This window comes from Amblyraja radiata, chromosome 2 (assembly GCF_010909765.2).
Source record: "Amblyraja radiata isolate CabotCenter1 chromosome 2, sAmbRad1.1.pri, whole genome shotgun sequence".
Classification (NCBI taxonomy): domain Eukaryota; kingdom Metazoa; phylum Chordata; class Chondrichthyes; order Rajiformes; family Rajidae; genus Amblyraja; species Amblyraja radiata.
Genome location: NC_045957.1, coordinates 51,504,425 through 51,524,895, shown reverse-complemented (window position 1 = coordinate 51,524,895; position 20,471 = coordinate 51,504,425). Strand labels below are relative to the sequence as shown.

Here is a 20,471-nt window from a genome sequence, read left to right as displayed (position 1 = left end):
TCTTTTATGTCCCCTCTCCTATTTATGTATGAATCACTAAATAGTACATCTAAGTAATGTATTGATTTTACAGATGCATGATCCATTCTCATTTACAACAGCCTCTATTTCCTGATTCCAAAAATGTGCTCCTTTTGTGGTAGACCCCTACTATGTGCTCTTCTATTATCTGCAATTATATTAATGGTCTTTTTCCTCATTTCACGTAGTGGGCGAATGGGGTCAAAAGTAGCCGGTCTTAAAGGAAATTAGTAAAATGATTGTTGATCGCGGCTTTCACAACACATTCCTCTTGTGCAAGTTGAACTAAATGTTACTAAACCTGTGTTGTACCTGCTCTGGCACTGTGCTTTTTTCCCTACGTGCTCCTCAGCTTTCTATTTGTGCCAGAACAGGTTCAATTGATCTTCATCTGAGCTATCCCAGATGAATATTGGGCGAGATGAAAGCAGCTGCCTTTAAAACAAACAGTTATTATCAAAGTCTTAACCTAGACCAGTTATCCCTCAAAGTGTCCAATCAGGCAATCATTTTTTATTTTTCATGATTTGATTTGCCTATTTCAATTGCATTATTGGATATAATGTGACATTTTCACACAGACGGAGTTGGTCTTTTCAAAACCCTCTAAACACTGATGGATGCAGGCATTATTCCTGCTTTCTTCTGGCATTTTGGCTAAATGTAATAAAACAATACTCTAACTCTAAAATAGTTGCCTATTCAGGCTAGTAACTATTTTCCCCAACACATTGGTATGTGTTTTAACTTGCTTTTTAAACAATGCAATGTTGCGAGGCATTGCAGAAATAATTCATTGACCTCAATGCCAAGTTTAAACTCTTTCTTTAACTGTTGATGCCTTAAGGCACAACCAGCATTTTTGACCAATAACTAAAGAACATCTGAGTGTTTACCAGTAAGTTTCTCAATCCATTCCACAAAATACTGAGGCAGTGAATGGCACTGGTTATAAATATTAAGATAAATAATCATAAATCAATGGAGGTTTGTGAAATCTTTAGTAGATACATTTATTCTATTGGTAGAGATAACTACAATAAATCATAATCCTACTTACCAGCTTGAAATCTCTCCAGTCTAGTTCTAAGAGTGTTAAATATTTGCCACACATAAAACACTTTAGTCTTTGCATAATGCTCCATTGAGTGTTGTGTCTTTCTGAACTGTCTATGAATATCTTCTAACCCAAGACAATTCCGAGTATCTGCATAAAAAAATAGCTTTTAATGTAAAAGCATAAAGCTTTCAATCATGAAAATAGTTACTAGGCTGATAGGCAAAGCCAACGGCATATTCGGGTTTATTACATTATGAAATTCTGCCAAATGGTTAATGTAAAGCATTTCTGTTGCAAGATGAGCACCTTGGCAGGGCTTATTCAATGTGGCTACAGGCAATTCAACATATCTACCAAATTCCAGGAAACTCCTATCGGTCATCAAAGTCACCCGGGTTCTCATAAACATATAAGCATATAACAATTACAGCACGGAAACAGGCCATCTCGGCCCTTCTAGTCCATGCCGAACACTTACTCTCACCTAATCCCATCTACCTGCACTTAGACTATAACCCTCCATTCCTCCATAACCCTCCATTCCTTTCCCGTCCATATACCCATCTCATGCATCAGACGTCTCCAAATCAAAAATGAGAACATTCCGTCATACTAAGAAACAATTGCGAGAAAACTTGTTTTCAATGTGTACGTACTGTCTCAACTTAGATGATGGTGCACATTGAAATGTTCTTTCTTGTTTCGCTTTGAGTGTCAGCAGCTGCAACATTAGGTCCAGGGCTTTTAAGGGGTCAGGGATGGCTAGGGTCAGGATTAACAGAGGGAGAAGAAGATGGCAGATGGGTGGCAGGGTTTTAGGAAACAAATGCTGGGAAGAGACATTTGAGTTCTTCTGTCAAATTATATCTTATTGGGGAGACCAGACTTCATCCAGGACTTCCCCATATTGTACTGCACTATTTATCACCAAGATGTGTTACATCTACAGGAGACAAAAGGTCAATGGTTTTACCAGATAAATTCTCTTGGAAACAGAAGTTGTACATCTCCAGAGAGTGTGATTTGCTGCAAAGGTCTCAGATGATTGTTTCAAAGTGGCAATCTGGAAAGCAAAGTTAGATGCTTTATAAACAAAGGTAGGCAAGTAGATTGGAATGCAGACTTCAGTTTACAATCAAATCAGCCACAGAGGTTACATGGCCTCCAGCAAGAAGAATCAAGGTCATGTAAACTCTATCAGGAATGTGGGCGGCAATGTTCTAACAACTCCCCAACTATCTACCTCTGAGAATTGTTGAGGTTCAAGGGACCCGCAGACCTGCTATTGATTGTGAATCTGATGGAATTGCAGCATTTGTCCTCCCACCAAGAACATTTCACCAGTGCCCTTGCTGACTTTGTCTGCCCTCCAAGTCTGCTGGTGTCCATAGAAATATTGGAAAGCCTTGTTCACTGAGCCCTAAATTCCAAAGTTTTCTTCAATTACCTCCAATGAATGTGATCAGCCTGCTTCCAGCTTCTCTACAGTGAATAGAGTATTGGTATTGGTTTAATATTATGAGAGTGTACTGCTCCATGACAACCAGTCAGGCAACATCACAGGCACAAGGACATTTTCAAGTGTGATTTGTCTTGGAATATTTATTTTGTTTTAGCTGCTCTTCCAATGTGGCCAAATGAGAGGTGTGAGACCAATCAAAGGAATAAAAGTAAAATGTTGGAGACTACAGATTAGCCGTTACATGTGTTCAAGGGTTTCAGCCCGAAACGTTACCTATTTCCTTTGCTCCATAGATGCTGCTGCACCCGCTGAGTTTCTCCAGCATTTTTGTGTACCAGCCGTTACATGTACTGGTTTGTGTAGGAAGGAACAGCAGATGCTGGTTTAAACTGAAGATAGACACAAAAAGCTGGAGCAACTCAGGGGGACGCAGCACCTCTGGAGAAAAGGAATGGGTGACGTTTCGGATCGAGACCATGGTTTTGCAGATGAGAAAAATGGTAGACAGCTCAGCAAGAAAGGTATGCTCAATCCTTCTACCTCTGCTTCCTGCTCTGCTTCCTGCTTCCTGACTACAGATAGTGGCAGACAGTACAAGTGGTGTTTATGCATGCGTGTGGTCTTCTGTTTGATACACGAGTTAGTCAGCAAGGGTTTCATTGCATGTACATATGGGCTATGGTGTTGGTGTTAGTTCACTATTGGCAGATGTACTGAGATACAGTGAAAAACATTCCTTTCTTTGCTATCCAGGCTGATCATATCATACATAAGTGCAATCAAACCATATCTGAGTACAACAGGTAATGCAAAAAGAGAAAATAAACAGAGTTCAAAATATAGCATTACATCCACACTTTGGGTGGCAAGGTGGCGTGGCAACAACCTTACAGCGCCAGAGGCCTGGGTTTGATTCTGACTGCGGGTGCTGTCTGTACAGAGTTTGTACGTGCTCCCCGTGACCTTAGTGGGTTTTCTCCGAGATCTTTGGTTTCCTCCCACACTCCAAAGACGTACAGGTTAATTGGCTTGGTATAAATGTAAATTGTCCCTAGTGCGTGTACGATAGTGTTAATGTGTAGTCGGTGTGGACTTGGTGGGCTGAAGGGCCCGTTTCCATGCTGTATCTCTAAACTAAACTAAACTAAACTAAAATGTACAGAGAAAGTACAGATAAAAAAATTGCAAGAGCCATAATAAGGTGGTATGGAAAATAGGGAATACATCCTTAGCATTCCTGAGGTCCATCCTGACAACGGTGGGAAATACTGTAGCTGACCTCCTTTATAGAAACATAGAAAATAGGTGCAGGAGTAGGCCATTCAGCCCTTCGAGCTAGCACCGCCATTCAACATGATCATCTCTGCATGAAGCAGTTTTTCCTCATCTCAGTCCTAAATGGCCTACACCTTATTCTTAAACTGTGAGCCCTGGTTCTGGACTCCACCAACATTGGGAACATTTTTCCTGCATCTAGCCTGTCCAATCCCTTAAGAATTTTCAGTTTTTCTAAAGATCCCTTCTCATCCTTCTAAATTCCATTGAATATAAACCCAGTCGATCCATTCTTGAATGACCGGGCCGGTCTTCAGGAAAGGCCACACCACTCCATGGTGTAGGCCGTAGGGGGGAAACGGAGATGTGACACAGAGAAAAATCGCATCTCTGTCGAGGTAAGTAACTGGCAAGTATCTGAGTATAGGACTTCCTTGCTCCTATACTCAAATCCTCTCACAATGAAGGCCACTGCCTGCTGTACCTGCATGCTTACTTTCAGTGACTGATATACAAGGACATACAGGTCTCGTTGCACCTCCCCTTTTTCTAATCTGACACCATTCAGATAATAATCTGCCTTCTTGTTCTTGCCACCAAAGTGGATAACCTCACATTTATCCACATTATACTGCATCTGCCATGCATCTGCCCACTCAACCAACCTATCCAGGTCACCCTGCAGCCTCATAGCATCCTCATCGCAGCACACACTGCCACCCAACTTTGTGTCATCCACAAACTTGGCGTTTTTTCTCTTTGTCTAAATCATTAGTGTATATTGTGAATAACTGGGGTCCCAGCACTGAGCCTTGTGGCACCCTGCTGGACATTGCCTGCCTTATGTACCAGTGCTCAAATGTTGTATCTACATCCAGTACATTGTGGAAAGAGACTGAAGGATAAAGTTAGATGGCTCCATTACTTTTATAGCCAATGTGAATATCGCACTGCCCAGTGTGACAATTTCAGTGAGGACAACTATACCAAAGAATAGATGTGTAAAACTCTGCTCCTTGCCAGGGCCGGCCTTAAGACAATTGGACCAATTGCTCCCAATTGGGCCCCGCGTCTAAGGGGGCCCCGCGCTAGAGTAATCTACTCTCTGCTCGGGTAGATCTACCCTGGGTGGAGGGGGGAGAGAGGGGTGTAGAGAGTGTAGAGGGGTGGAGGGGGAAGAAAGGGGTAGACGGGGAGGGGGGTGTGAGGAGTGAATGGAGAAGGGGGAGAGGGGTAGGTGGGTCGTTCCCTCACGGTCTCGGGGCAGCGCTCCCGCCCCTCCAGTCGCCATGCTTCACACACACAGCACGGGCTCCATCCCTCTCTCTCCCCGGGGAGACGCGGTGAACAATACAAGGAGTGCCGGGCCGGGGGTTGGAGCAACGTTTACAAACCTCGGCCTCAGCTCACACCTGTCGGCCCGGTACCCCGGCATCCGCTCCCGCCGCCGACCCTCTCCCTCTCTTCTCTCCTTCCCTTCCCTCCCTCCCTCCCTCCTTCCTCTCTCTCTCTTTTCCCTTCTCTCCTTCCCAACCTACCTTCTTTCTCTACTTCCCTCACTCCCTTCTCTCCTTCCTCCTTTCTCTCCCTCCCTCCATTCTCTCCTTCCCTCCCACACATAACGCACAGACAACTAACACACACACAACTAAATTGGGGATGGGGTAGAAGCCCAAAGAATAGGATGGGGCTGAAGACAAAAATTTAATGCCTGGACTGGTTTTTCGCCAATAGTTATTGGTTTTAAATCAGTTGATCTAGTTAATTAAATTACTTTGTTTTCATTTCACAGTCACTAAAACAAGTGGTATTGTAACTATGTACTTTTCAGAGGTGATCTACACATTCTGTTTGTTACTTGTAGGCTTACATGTATGCAGTTTTATGTTAAAATGTAGCTTAGATCTGTTTGGCCCATTAATTCGCAGGCACTTTTTAAACGCACATTTTGATTACTTTCCATTCTACCATAGAGATATAAAGTCTATAATATACTTTATTTCTATTTCTATGATTCTATAGACCTTGGCTGGGAGCCTGGGGCTCACCAAAATGGTTCCCAATTGGGCCCCGCACCTCCTCAGGCCAGCTCCCTGCTGTGGCTGAGGTTGGCAAATTGCTCCCTAAACATCCCTGGAGATACAACCTCCTCTTGAGAGCTCATTCCAACCACTTTGTTTACCTTGTATTGCTCTGCATTCATTCTGCTCATTTCCCCAGACATGTTGCATTCCTAGAGGAATGTCTGGGAGCAACATGTTTGTACAAAACCTTTGAACTCAGACAAAGTTGTTCATCACCTCGCATACCACTCCCTGAAGACTTCAGCAATTATAAAGAACTTTACACAGTGCCGCTGTGCCGCTAAAGTACTAAAACTTGTGCCGCTGAAACATTAGAAATCAGTCAGCAATTAACTTGAAAGCAGTTGTTGATTCCTTTGTGCAGCATTCATGTGTTGTTTTCTTCTATTTCTGAACTTGTATTCAGATATGTGAAGTTAATAGTCAGGGTGTGCTGGAGTGCTGAGGTCCAAACTGGCAGCAACGGATGCCAATTGGCTTCAGGGTGAACAAGCTTTGCATATTTTCAGTAGACTTTGGTTATGCATGAGTAAAACTCCCGAACAATATAAAATCTGGCAAGAATTGTACTACAAATGTGCACGTGTGCATCAGAAGCCAGTTTTGGAACCAATCAGCAACCTGTAGAGCCCCAAATTGGACAGGGGTAAAGCAGATAATACATTAAATGATTTTGTTGTTGACTGCAACAATTTCAGCTCAGAAACCATTCTGTAACATGTTGTTGTAAATTATAAATTGTTACAATTATGACAGAACAGCTGAAAAAAACTGATCATTAATTTTGCTGCACTTGAAAAATGATTGTTCCAATTGAAAAATGTAGAAAATGCCTTTCTATAAGAAATGGAAGGCAATTAAAGAGACACAAAATTCTGGAGTAACTCGGCAGGGCATCTTCAGAAGAGTCTCGACCCAAAATGTCACTCATTCCTCCTCTCCAGAGATGCTGCCTGTCCCGCTGAGTTACTCCAGCATTTTGTGTCTATCTTCGGTTTAAACCAACATCTGCAGTTCCTTCCTACACAATGGAAGACAATAAGTATGTTTGGCTGTTCACACACTGGTTAATCGGGATGCCAGTCTCAAGTCACCTTGTTCAGGCTGTGATGAAATTTTGCAGCTCTACAATAATTGAATTTGGATAGGAAGGAACCTAAAGCACATGCTGCAGGGGAGATTACATATTTACAGTATCAAAAACACAGCATTGCATGGGCCAAGCCTTTCTCTCTCAGGCATTGATTTGGTTTAAGATTATATAATTCAAGGGATTTAGCTAATCTTTTAGAAGGAGACAGTTTAGAAAATAAATTCCTACTTCTGGCAAGATAAAAATCCTAGCATTTTGCCCTGTGCTCGCTTTAGACAGGTAAAGACAAATAATAAACACAAAATAGTGTTTTCTGTCTCTTTCCAGCTTTACACAGGATGTTCCCACATGTTGGAAAGCACAAACATTTCTCCTAGCATGCACTATAGATACAATGCTGGTGGATTTTCTTTTTTTCCATGCAACATGAGTAATGATGAATAAACTTAAGTTGTCATTGCCTTGTTTAGTGCTATATTATGTGCATGTTGTCAAGTCCTTTGCCAAGATCCCCCATGGTGAGCTTGTCCAGATCATTCGGTCACAGGCGATCCAGGGTGAGCTAGCCAACTGAAAAAATAGTTTAAGAAGGAACTGTAGATGCTGGAAAATCAAAGGTAGACAAAAATGCTGGAGAAACTCAGTGGGTGAGGCAGCATCTATGGAGCGAAGGAAATAGGCAACGTTTCGGGTCGAAACCCTTCTTCAGACTGATGTGGGGGGGGGGGGGGGTGGTTGGCGGAGAGAAGAAAGGAAGAGGTGGAGCCAGTGGGCTGAGGGAGAGCTGAGAAGGGGAGGAGAAAGTAGGGACTACCTGAAATTAGAGAAGTCAATGTTCATACTGCTGGGGTGCAAACTGCCAAGTGAAATATGAGGTGCTGCTCCCCAAATTTACGGTGGTCCTCACTCTGGCCATGGAGGAGGCCCAGGACAGAAAGGTCGGATTCGGAATGGGAGGGGGAGTTGAAGTGCTGAGACACCGGGAGATCAGCTTGGTTATTACGAACCGAGCGGAGGTGTTTGGTGAAGCGATCGCCAAGCCTACACTTGGTCTCACCGATTTAGAGCAGCTGACATCTAGAGCAGCGGATGCAATAGATGAGGTTGGAGGAGATGCAGGTGAACCTCTGCCGCACCTGGAAAAATAGTTTGCTAATGGAGTCAGAGGGTGATCGTAGAAGGTTGATTTTTTGATTGGATGCCTGTCAACAGTGGTGTGGTGCAAGGATCTGTGCTAGGTTTCTCTGTTGTTTCTCATCTATGCAAACGATTGGGATGACAATTTAGTTAATGTAGTTAACTGAAAAAGGGTTTCAATCTGAAACATCACCTATCCATTCCCTCCACAGATGCTATCTGACCAGCTGAGTTACTGCTGCACTTTGTATTTTGCTTGAGATTCCAGTTCTTAGTGTCTGCTCGTTAATATGGTTAGCAAATTTGCAGATTACATCAACATTGGTGGTACAGTGGACAATGAGATGGGCAATTTAAGTTTATAGAAGGTCTGGATCAACTTGGGAAGCGGGCTAAGGAATGGCAAATGGAACTGAATACTGACATGTGTGAGATGGTGCATTTTGGTAAATCTATCACACTTGCCATGCCTCCAGACACTTGAGACTTTTTCCATACCTCCCCTGAGCTATTAGTAGTACACCTGCATTTAATCTGCTCCCCTAATCTATCACTTGGTATAAATACCTGAGATCATCACCAAATGGGTGTCGACTAATCAGTTCTGCATTTTGTTGGTTCAATAGCAGTTCTGAGTTCTGTTGGTTCCTGATCTATGTCTTTCGGTTCCATTCATGTCTGGATTTTGAGTTTTCTTCAATACTTGTATTCGCGTCCTTTCCATTTGGGACCTCCTAACAAAATCAAGTAGGAATTTATACAGTAAATGGTAGGACGCTGGTAGGTGAAGTAGAGTTGAGAAACCGAGGGGTACAGGTGCATGGTTCCCTGAAAATGGTGACTCCAGAGGCCACTTGCCTGCACCAGTAAGAATATTCCATACAGGCATTGGGATGCTATGTTGCAGCTGTACAAGATATTGGTTAGAGCACATTTGGAAGCTGTAGGAAGGATTTATGGAAAGGGTGCGGAAAAGATTTACCAGGATGTTACCATAACATGAGGGCTTGAGTTATAAGGGGTGATGAGGTAGGGTGGGATTTTTCCCTGTAGCATAGGAGGCTGAGGGGTGACCTTGTTATGGTATATAAAATCATGAGAGGCTAAATCAAGAATGGTCACAGTCTTTTTTCCAGGGTAGAGGAGTTCAGAACTCTCCTTATAAGAGAGTGGAGTGTGCTGTGTATGTGAAACAAGTTGCTAGAGGAAGCTCTAAAGGAACGCGCAATGTTGATGTTTAAAATACATTTATGCAGGTACATGGATAGGACGTTTCTATGCCAAACACAGGCAAATGGGACTAGATGAGCTACAAAACCTGGTTGGCATAGATAAGTTGGGTCATTGGGCTTGATTCTATGTTGTTCAAAAGGGAACTGCAGATGCTGGAATATCGAAGGTACACAAAATTGCTGGGGAAACTCAGCGGGTGCAGCAGCATCTATGGAGCGAAGGAAATAGGCGACGTTTCGGGCCGAAACCCTTCTTCAGACCATGTGGTGTGGAGTACGGCTTGATTCTATGCTGTGTGACTCCATGACTCAATGACTATATGTACACTTTTGATCACCTGAATACACCTTAAGTTGTTTGTTTGATGGCCCATTCTTGCTCCTATTTCTTATTTGATGTATCATTACCATAGGGAACTGGCTTACAAGTATATTCAAAATGCATATAGCATTGCCCACAAAATTGTATCAGACTAAGGACTTGGTAATTGGGTCATCATTTTAGATTTCCCCCAGGTCATTTTCATCTACTTTGCATTAAATGAAAACAAATACACCCTCAAAAACTAACTACAAACAGCCATTATTTGAATAACCCGAGATATATTTCACTACATCGCTTGGCAATCGGATACGGGATGCAACATAAACACTTACCAAAAAGTCTTAAGAAATGAAGATGTACATCTATGGTAAGTTCTGTAATACTGATCCTTTTGGGTTTATTCTTTAGCTTTTGCACACGGATTGGTGAGTGGGCAGTTATGTTGCTGTAGTGTAATAAATACATTTTCTTTTTAATCCGGTTTGCAGGCTCAGTATATTTTGTGTATTAAATAATTAAATTGCTGATAGATGTAATTTTGAGACAATTCAGTTTAAAAAAAAAAAAGTTTTCTTTTACAGATATCTTGCTGGACGATTTTCTTCTTACATACACAGTCTTCATGACAACCAGTGATTTGTGCCATGCATTACTGAGACAATATCCTTTCAGATATCTACATATACTAGCTAGCAAGTTAGTAGAGGATTATCATGCTTAGAAAGATATGTTGTGAAGGACCAAGGCTTTATGATCTCAAGAAAGAAATAGGTTGAAATGTGTAGGAAAGAACTGCAGATGCTGGGGATTCTTCAGTCTGAAGAAGGGTCTCGACCAGAAACGTCACCCATTCCTTCTCTCCAGAGATGCTGCATGTCTCGCTGAGTTACTCGGCATTTTGTCGCTACAATAGGTTGAAATGTTCTCTTGATCTCCTAACTTTGGTGAGTACCTTTGATTTCTGCAAAATAGTCACGTGCCATTCAATCACTCATCAGAAATCATCAAATTTATAAAATGCAATTTTATTTGTAAATCCCATCGATAATATAATGCTTAGTTTCCCATTGTTTAACAAGTGTAAATAATGAATTAAAACACAAGATCCACCATGTAGGTATGAATGCTGAACACTTTAGTAATGACTGATTTAAGAAAAACTCACTTGAACCATAAATTACGAATTCCGTATTCCTGTACTGGTAAGTCAATTGTGCATTTTGGTGAACTGTACATGTGGTGTGGAGTATGGCGATGACCTCTGACTTACCAATAGAATGTGTGTAATAGGCCAAAATATTAATAAATGAAGCAGTAAAATGGGACCCATGTTGGCCTCGTCAACATCTGCATGTTGAGCTCTCAGCTACATGTCACTGGGAGTGGGGGATCCCTAAAGGACTCTACACATTGCAGCAGCGGAAAAGGTTGCTAGGAAGAGGAGGGAGAAGGTGGGGGATGAGGGACATGGTGCTATCTTTTGTGCTTCAGCACTCATGGTGAGATAATCTGGCCCATTTAATTACCATGGTATGATTGGTCTCAGGCCACTGTAAAGTGTCCACTGGTGAAGGGGCCAATGATTGCAGCATGCTCCTTAAAAGTAATTTGAATGAAGGCACTATGATCAGTGTGGATAGTTGATTGATTTATACTTTATTGTCACGTGTACTTGGCACAGATGAATTCTTTGTTTTGCATACAATCCTTGCATACAATCTCTTTGTATGCAAAGAGTCAAACATATGGGTCATTAAGTTCTAGTTAAGACTGTGTTAACATAACACAAATTGAAGAAAACACTAGTGATGAATTGAGGACCATCACTTGCATTGAATGGCTGAATTAGTTATAACACAATTTTGATCGGGAACACGAAAAACATTTAAAAGTTATCTAGAAATTATCAAACTGAAATCCATCTTGGAATAAATTAGCATAGGGGTAAATATTTTGTTTCCATGTAACCTCCTTGCTGTAATCTGACATCATTGTCTCTTCAGAGCACAGCTACTACTTTAACCACGCGTGGTCATTGAAATTGACAAACAATCGCTTCTAATGACACTTGCACAATGATTTGGTATTGAAAAGTGAGATTAACAGACATTGTGCACAAGATCTAGATTTGACGCTGCAGAACCTTGAAGTGCCATTATACGTTCGATATTCAAGTTTGTATAGGTGATTGATGAAATTTCCATTTCTCCTGGGAGTGGAGAGAATGTGTACAATGTGACCTGTGACATGACATGCAGATGATACAAAAATACGCGGAAGTACAGGTAGTGTAGAGAAAGCAGGGACTCTGTAGAAGGACTTGGACAAGTTGGGAGAGTGGGCAGAGAAGTGACAGATGGAATATAGTGTAGGAAAGTGTGGAGTCAAGCATTTTGGTTGTAGGAATAAAGGCATAGACTATATTCTAAATGAGGAGAGAACTCAGAAATCAGAGGTGCAAAGGAACTTGGGAGTGCCGGTATAGGATTCCCAAAAGGTTAATCTGCAAGTCGATCGGCAGTAAAGAAGGCTAATGCAATGCTAGCATTTATTTCAAGAGGGCTAGAATACAAAATCAGGGATGTAATGCTGAGGCTCTATAAGGTGCTGCATTTGGAGTATTTTGGGCACCATATCAGAGGAAGGATGGAGAAGGTCCAGAGGACGTTTACAAGAATAATCCCAGGAATTAGTGAGTTAAGATAAAATGAGCATTTGACTGCACTGGGCCTGTACTTGCTGGAGTTTAGAAGAATGAGGGGGACCTCATTGAAACTTACCAAATAGTGAAAGGCTTGGATAGAGTGGATGTGGAGAGGATGTTTCCACTAGTGGGAGAGTGCAGGACTAGAGGTCATAGCCTCAGAATTAAAGGACGTCCTTTAGGAAGGAGATGAGGAGGAATTGCTTTGGTCAGAGGGTGGTGAATCTGTGGAATTCTTTGCCACAGAAGGCTGTGGAGGCTGTCAACGGATATTTTTAAGGCAGAGGTAGATAGATTCTTGATTAGTATGGGTATCAATGGTTATGTGGAGAAGGCAGGAGAATGGGGTTAGGAGGGAAACGTAGATCAGCCATGATTGAATGGCAGAATAGTCTTGATGGGCCGAATGGCCTAATTCTGCCCCTATCAGTTATGACCCGATGACATAATTGTCTCATGTCAGTTGCGCACCCAATGCTGAGGTGAAATGTGTGCTTGGGATATTTTCCCAATGGGTTTGATTCCACCTAGAAATAACAAAACACAATAACATCTACAAATGCGTTCAATTTCTAGGCGGTGATTTTTCTGCCCCAATACTGACAGAATGTTGGATCAACTTTCGGTGTTTACAATTAGGTTGTGACTTGTGGACTGTTATGTCACTTTGAGACTGAATTGTCAAAATGTCTATGAAAAGAATCCGATAATTTTGCGATCAATAATGTAGCGGAGCGTGGTCTTGCATCACCCGGCGCGGCGTTAATGGCCGCGGGACAATTACCATCGCCCGCCGGGGGCTTTGACTTTGACTCTGACATCGGGAGGGGAATGGGAAGTGCAGGGGAGAGATAAGCCTTTGCCTTCCATCACAGCGAGGAGGAGATGCGCTGTGATGGATGTTTGTGTAAATTGTGTTGTGTCTTGGTTCTTTCTTGTGTGTATGACTGTAGAAACAACATTTCGTTTGAACCTCAATGGGGTTCAAATGACAAATAAATTGTATTGTATTGTATTGTATTGTATTGTATAGCTATGGGTCATCTATATGACTATGTGCTGAGAAGTGCCGAGGGTAAGGGAGTGAAAAAGTGAGTGAGCAGAGAAGAAATTATACTTGCTGGGAGACCTTCGCTAACTTTTCATTCTCCCCAACATCCCTTTGGAAGAAGAAAAGAAGTCTTGAATGAGATGAATCCACGTTGGTCTGCATTTTCTAATGCTTATCTTTTTGCCACACATGGTTCTCCTTAACAATTTTTTTTTTAAACCTCAAAATGTCTGCAAATCTAAAATAAAAATAGAAAATGCTGGAAATTCACAGCTGTTCAGGCTGCATTTGGTTCTTCTGAAAATAGCTATAAAAAGCTCTACGTAATGTTTGAGAAATCTGTGAAAGATTTGTTTGCCAATTTTTTAAACCAGCAGACATGTTTTGTGCATCTGTAAACCAGCAATATTCTGAAAGAACACTAAGTCAGCAGAAAAACACCATGCTTTCATGTTCGGCTTCTAATTACCCTGGAAAATCCACTGGCACTCGACAGTCAGAGTTTTGTTTCTAATGTTTTAAAGTATGATATACATTTGCCACTTTGGGCACAAAATGTTCCTACAAAAGACAATGAAATGAGCAGCAGATTATCTTTTGCGGTGTAGTTCAGGGTTGGAAAAGTAATGACCAGGAACAAATCCACTGCTCAAATTCAAAGTAGTCTTTTGCATTCACCCGACAGAGCAGAGTTTAAAGTCCCATTCATAGGTCGGTTCTTCCAACAGCCTAACCTGTCTGGACTGGTTTTTGGGTCTCTATTTTTCTGCTGGTTCTGAATTAAATTTTAATCTACAACTTTCTGACTCAGAAGTGAGATTCTTAACTGAACAACAAATGACATGTTTAATAAATCTCATGAAATGCACACTGAGTTAGCAATAGTGAAGAACGTCCTATTAAAAGCATGCACTTACTTGCCTGTGCATTGGAAAGTAGCTAGAAATGTCAGTCTAGTGGATTCTCCACTAACATTGTTATCGTAAATAGTATAAAGATGTGCAGCACACGTACTGTGACAACTTGCAAAAAGCAGGCCATTTCTTCCTCATCTCCGAGATGTGTGCCTATTCTATCTGTAGATGGTGAGTTTCAAGGGTACCTCACAGAGTAAAGCCACCATTTCAGGGCAGGGTCCATCGGAGCTTTGTTCCATGGCCAACCATCTACAGCCGTTTCATCAAATAATTTCCTTCTGTCATGAGATAGGATGTTTGCTGATGATTACAAAATGTTCAGTTCTATTCATAATTCCTTAAAAACAAAATATTCTGCGCCTGTATGCACCAAGATCTATCCATCAATTCCATCTATAATTCACGATACCTTGGGAATGCAGCCAATATAGTCAAGGACCTTTTTCACCCTGGTCATCCCCTCTTCTCCCCACTTGAGTCAGGCAGAAGATACAATAAACTTGAAAGCACATACAGTAGTCGCACCTCCCTTTGTTTGGCCCATATACTTTTAAACTGATCCTATCCATGTACCTGTCCAAAGGTTTTTAAAAACTTGTGATTGTACCTGCCTCAATTACCTCCTCCTGCAGGTCATTCCATACACCCACCACCCTTTATGTAAAAAAGTTGTCCCTCAGGCTCCGATCTTTCCCCCATCGCCTTAAACCTATGTTCTCTGGTTTTTGATTCCCCCACTCTGGGTTAAAAAAAAATAATTTACCCCATCTATTCCTCTCATGGTCTTATATCTCTCTCTAAGATCACCCTTCATCCTCTTGTGCTCAAAGGAATAAAGTCCTAGCCTGCTCAAACTCTCCCTGTTGCTCAGGCCCCCGAGTCCTGGCAACATCCTCGTAAATCTTCTCTTGCACCCTTTCCAGCTTAACACCGTAATTCTTATAATAGGGTGACCAAAACTGAATGCAATACTCTAAATGTGGCCCCACCATTATCTTTATTTTATCCCATCCTATCACTATAATATCCACCAGCTATCTGAGAAATCTGTGCTTTCTCCCTTTCTGGCCATGCGTGCACTTCAGATAACTTGTACTCTCTCGCTGTCTGCACCATCCTATGGAGTTCCCTCACTAAACATCTATGCCTTTCTAACTCATTTTCCTCTTTTAAGATGCTTCTTAAAATGGTGCTTTTAATCATCTGACTCTTTGCTCTATCTTGTCCATTAAATCTCTTGTGGGGTGTGTGGCTGTATTTACGGATTGCCATTTCATTTGATGCATTATATAAGGAGCAGTTTTAGTGATGGTTTATAAATATAAATTATTCTGTTAAGTGGCCAGCAAATACATTTTGACAAACTGTATAATGTTAAAAAAAAAATCCTGCAAAAAATCATTGGAAGTCTGTGGAATTATCTGCCTCAAAGGGCGGTGGAGGCCAGTTCTCTGGATAATTTCAAGAGTGAGCTATATAGGGTTCTTAAAGGTAGCGGAGTCAGGGGATATGGGGAGAAGGCAGGAATGGGGTACGGATTGGGGATGATCAGCCATGATCACATTGAATGCCGGCGCTGGTTCGAAGGGCCGAATGGCCTACTCGTGCACATATTTTCTATTGTCTATAACAGTGGTTCTCAACCTGGGAGTCGTGACCCCCCATCCCTATGGGGGTCATTTGGGGCTTTGCCTGGGGTCATGAAGGGGACACAAATAACATATCAATTTGTTGAGCCCATATTTAGGAACCTAACAAAGGTACATACCACATACAGTATTTTGTTCGCGTATGCGCGTACTGGTGCCAAAAAGGTTAAGAACCACTGGTCTAACAGAACAAAAATGTCATCAAATTATTGGATATCAGAGTGAACAGGCATGGAAAAGATATGTAAAAATAATCCCTGTAAATGAAGATGAATGACAGAAGGGAAATGGGCAAGAGAACTGAGGAAACAGCTGAGGTCTCATGACCCGAAGTAACTTCCGTCATTCAATGGTTTTCATCTCTATTTATAAAGAAGCCTGCTGGCAATTCCATTAACTCCAGCATTTAATGGTTTATTTAAAAGAGCTTGGCTAAATAATGCAGGATGTCCAGTTTTTAAGAAGTGGAGTTCTGCATGGAGAATACGGGACTGAAAATCCCTTAAATAATTTTAATTGAGAGCCATTCATGGCAGAACATTACAGTCATGACAGATCATCTATCTGGTTTGAAATCAGCCAGTATAGCATGAATTTTAAAGGCATAATGCTTTCTGACGAACAAACCTGACAAGTTTTACTTCAATTAACCATCTGAATTCAAGTGCAATGGGTTAGCAATTACAGAAACTGCAATTATTGTTTTGTTTTAATGGTTCTTTCATTTCACATTGTAAAGATGTGTAGTGAACTATGCATGCAATGAGCAGCAGTCTCATTGTGCACTAATTTGGTTGGATTTCTGCAATTTGGGCCAGACATTAATTCAGAAAATGATAAATCTATGAATTAATAGTTCAGTTCTTTCGCTAGTTCAGTTGAAATCGAAATCATGACAACTTCAGAAAATAAGTAATATTAAAAGTGCACGTAAGATTTTACTATGTTATAATTCCATTTTTGTCATTGTTGATCGCATAATGCTTTCAGACTTGACCAAACCTGAAAATTACAATGAAGTATGTAACTGCTGATAATGGGAATCAAGTTAAACAGAACATAAAGAAGACACGAGAGACTGCAGATACTGGAATCTTGATTAAAAAACAATCTGAAGTAGGGTCATGTCCTGAAACACCATCTGTCCATTCCCTCACACAGATGTTTCTGACCTGCTGTGTTCCTCCAGCAAAAAAAGTCTTCTGGAGCAATTCAGCAGGTCAGACAGCATCTGTGGATGGAACTGGTCAGTTGGAGTTTCAGGTTGAGACCTTTCCTTTGGGCTGAAAGAGTGAGGGGGCAAAGCCAGTGTAAAGAGAGAGAAGGTGGGAAGAACTGGCATGCGGTAAGTGGATCCATGTGCAGGGTTGTGGGGGAGGGGGGGGGGTAGGTGGGAAGGAGAGAGGGTTGGAGGGGGAGGAGAGAGGCGTGGGGATAACTACGCTGGGGCCAGATTGGTGTAGGAAACTGGGGCTGAAGGTGATGTAATCTGGTTGGAAGAGAAGGTCAATGAGAAGGGGAATGGGTCCAATGAGAGGAATGCGTGGGTGATGGGCAGATGTTGTGGGTGAGGAAGAAGCTGGGTGAAGAGTCAAGTATTGGAAAGAGGGTTTCATGTGGGAGATTGAGAGTGGATAGAAATTCTTGGGAGGGGAGAACAGGTTAACTGAAATTAGTGAATTCAGTGTTCATGCCATTGGCTTGCACAGTAGATTACTGAATAGGATTATGAGATACTGTTCCTCAAATTTGTGTTTTACCTCACCCTGACAGTGGCGGAGGCTGGGGCAGGCAAATGTGGGATGAGCAGTAATGAAGTGTGGGAATGGGCAGGAGTAATGAAATGGCCAGAATCCAACAGTTCTAGATGGCCATGATGGACCGAGTGCAAATGCTCGGCAAAGTGGGGACTGAGTGTGCTCTTGAGGAAGAGGCCACCTCGAGAGCATCTTTTGCATGGACAAGGTTAGAGGAAGTGTAAGTGAATATCTATCTCACCTGGAAGGGCTGTTTGTGTCCCTGGATAATGGCCAGGGTGGAGGAGTAGGGATAGATGTTGCACATCCTGCAGTTACAGGGGAAAATACCTGGGGTTGGGGATGGACAAGTGAGGATGGAGGAGTGGATTGCAGAGTCATGGAGAGAGTGGTCCTTGTGGAAAGTAGGGAAGGGTCTGGAGCGGAAGATGTCCCAAGTGATGAGTCTGTGTAGTAGCTGGCAGTTAATAGCCTGTAGATGGGAAACTGCCTGACCATCTACATCTGAAATAAACAATGATAGGAAATATTAAAGAGAGATGAAGGCTACTTTGCCTTTTGACTCTTGATTATGAAATTGTGCAGTTGTGATACGTTTTGATATTTTAAGCTAGTGCAATGTCTGAAAACGTAATAGTTATTGAATCGTAAACTTTAATGTTCAGTTTAGTGTTCACAGGATTACCCCAGTGTCTTGATAAAAACATTGCACTAAGGAATTGAACTGAAAGCCCTAAATTTGATCTCTGATCACTACTTTGTTTTGGGTCACAAATGGTTAACATTTGTATGACTACTTTCAGCGAAAGGGCTTAGAGAAAATCGATTAAAGATCCCAATAATCACAGATAGTTAATGCAGAGAAAGCAGCTGAGTGTCTGAGAAAAACATCAGGTTGTGCCAGGGTGTCTCTTGAATTTTGAAGAGAGTGTTTTGCTCACTGATTGAATTGAATTGAATTGAATGCCTTTATTGTCATTCAGACCTTACGGTCTGAATGAAATTTCGTGCCTGCAGTCATACATACAATCATACAATAATAACAACAATAAACACAAATTAACACCACCACAGTGAGTCCTCCAAGCACCTCCTCACTGTGGTGGAGGCAAAAATCTTAGGTCTGCAGTCTCTTCCCTCCTCTTCTCCCTCTGCGCTGAGGCGATTCCCCACCGGGCGATGGTACAAACAGTCCCGCGGCTCACCGAACCCCGCAAACTGGCTGACTCGAACACCGCGGCCCGGGGTGGTCGAAGCTGCCGCCCTCCAGTCCAGCGGACGCAGCCACTGGCCCGCGGCTCAACCCAGGACTCAGGTCACCGCCGCCAGAACGCCTTCCCAGCCACCGGAGCACCGTTCCAGCCCCTAGTCGGGTCGCCCTCACGTGAGTGCCGTTCCTCCCTCGGGCTGGGCCACTCCGACGGGAGTGCCGTTCCACCTCGGGCTGGGCCACTCCGACAGGAGTGCCGTTCCACCCTCGGGCTGGGCCACTCCGACGGGAGTGCCGTTCCACCCTCGGGCTGGGCCACTCCGACGGGAGTGCCACAGCCCCTCACTGGAGAGTCCCGGCCCCTCGCCAGGCCGTCCTCACGGGAGCGCAGTTCCAGCCCCGAGCTGGGCCGCCCTCACGGGAGCGAGCCCAGGGTGAGTCCTGACTGGCTGCCTCCGGAGTCCCGAGGTCGCCAGCTCTGCCATTAGGCCTCAGCGCAGACGGAGGCAGAGAGGGGGGATACGACGAAAAAGTCGTATTCCCCCCAAGGGAGAGACAGCAAGCCCCGTTTCAACCCCCCACTCACATAAACACAACCTAAAAACCAAAAGCACAACTAGACAAAACGAAAAAAAAACAACACAAAAAAGTAAAAACAAACGGACTGCAGGCGAGCCGCAGCCGTTCCCAGCGCTGCCACTTCCGGACGAATTGATAAGTCATGCAGCAATAATATTTAATATTTTAAGATAACAAAATGTGATGATTAAACTACAAAATTCCATCAGATAATGTAATTTAGTGTTTTTAACTCAATACTATAAAACCCCTTGGAATAAATGAGATGAGCATTAGGAACTGAATTTGTTGGAGAGCAAATTTACCTTCCTCAGCAGTTACTGCAGAATAACTGTACATTAATCTTGTAACTACATTTCACAATTTAACAGCCTCTGAGAAGACAAGGGGTGTGCACAATATTAGTGGCAGGAAATTTGATAGTTCCTTCAGACTCATTCATATCAGAGCAGTTATTAAATCATTTGTGGTTCCCACTGGCAAGGTCATTATTGCAGTAGAATTCTTCTCAAAAAGATAAGCGGAGCACTTGATTTAATAGCAAAGCTTGTAAATTAAATTTGTTGTAAATGCAGAGTTTTGCAATCAATTTAAAGTAAGATGGTGCAATTGATTTAGGATATAATTGATGGATACTACAAGATAGATAAGGTTTGAAACATTATCTTCCACCTTTGGACTCTCATCAGTGCAATGAAAGATCATCAAATCCTTTGTACTGCTGAATACCTGAAGGGCACTTGCACTACTTTGTGGATCATCTTTCCTCACAGATTATCATTATGATAGTCCTTCATTTTTTAAGATTCACTCAATTGAAGGATATCACTAAAAGGACATTTTTATTGAAATGCCTACTTACCCTCAAGCGTGTGTAGTGGTGAATTGAATTATGTTCATACCCTTGTTTGCTTC

The 20,471-nt window shown here is 42.4% G+C and overlaps 1 protein-coding gene across 2 annotated transcripts in view; it reads left to right on the top strand.

Moving 5' to 3' along the window:
* Nucleotides 1-20,471, top strand: part of rapgef5 (Rap guanine nucleotide exchange factor 5) — a 143,642-nt gene that overhangs the window by 83,161 nt on the left and 40,010 nt on the right. For both annotated transcript variants that reach the window (XM_033046205.1, XM_033046196.1), the window contains exon 12: nucleotides 10,271-10,349. In XM_033046205.1, the coding sequence (XP_032902096.1) occupies nucleotides 10,271-10,349 (79 nt within the window). The remainder of the gene's footprint in view (nucleotides 1-10,270; nucleotides 10,350-20,471) is intronic.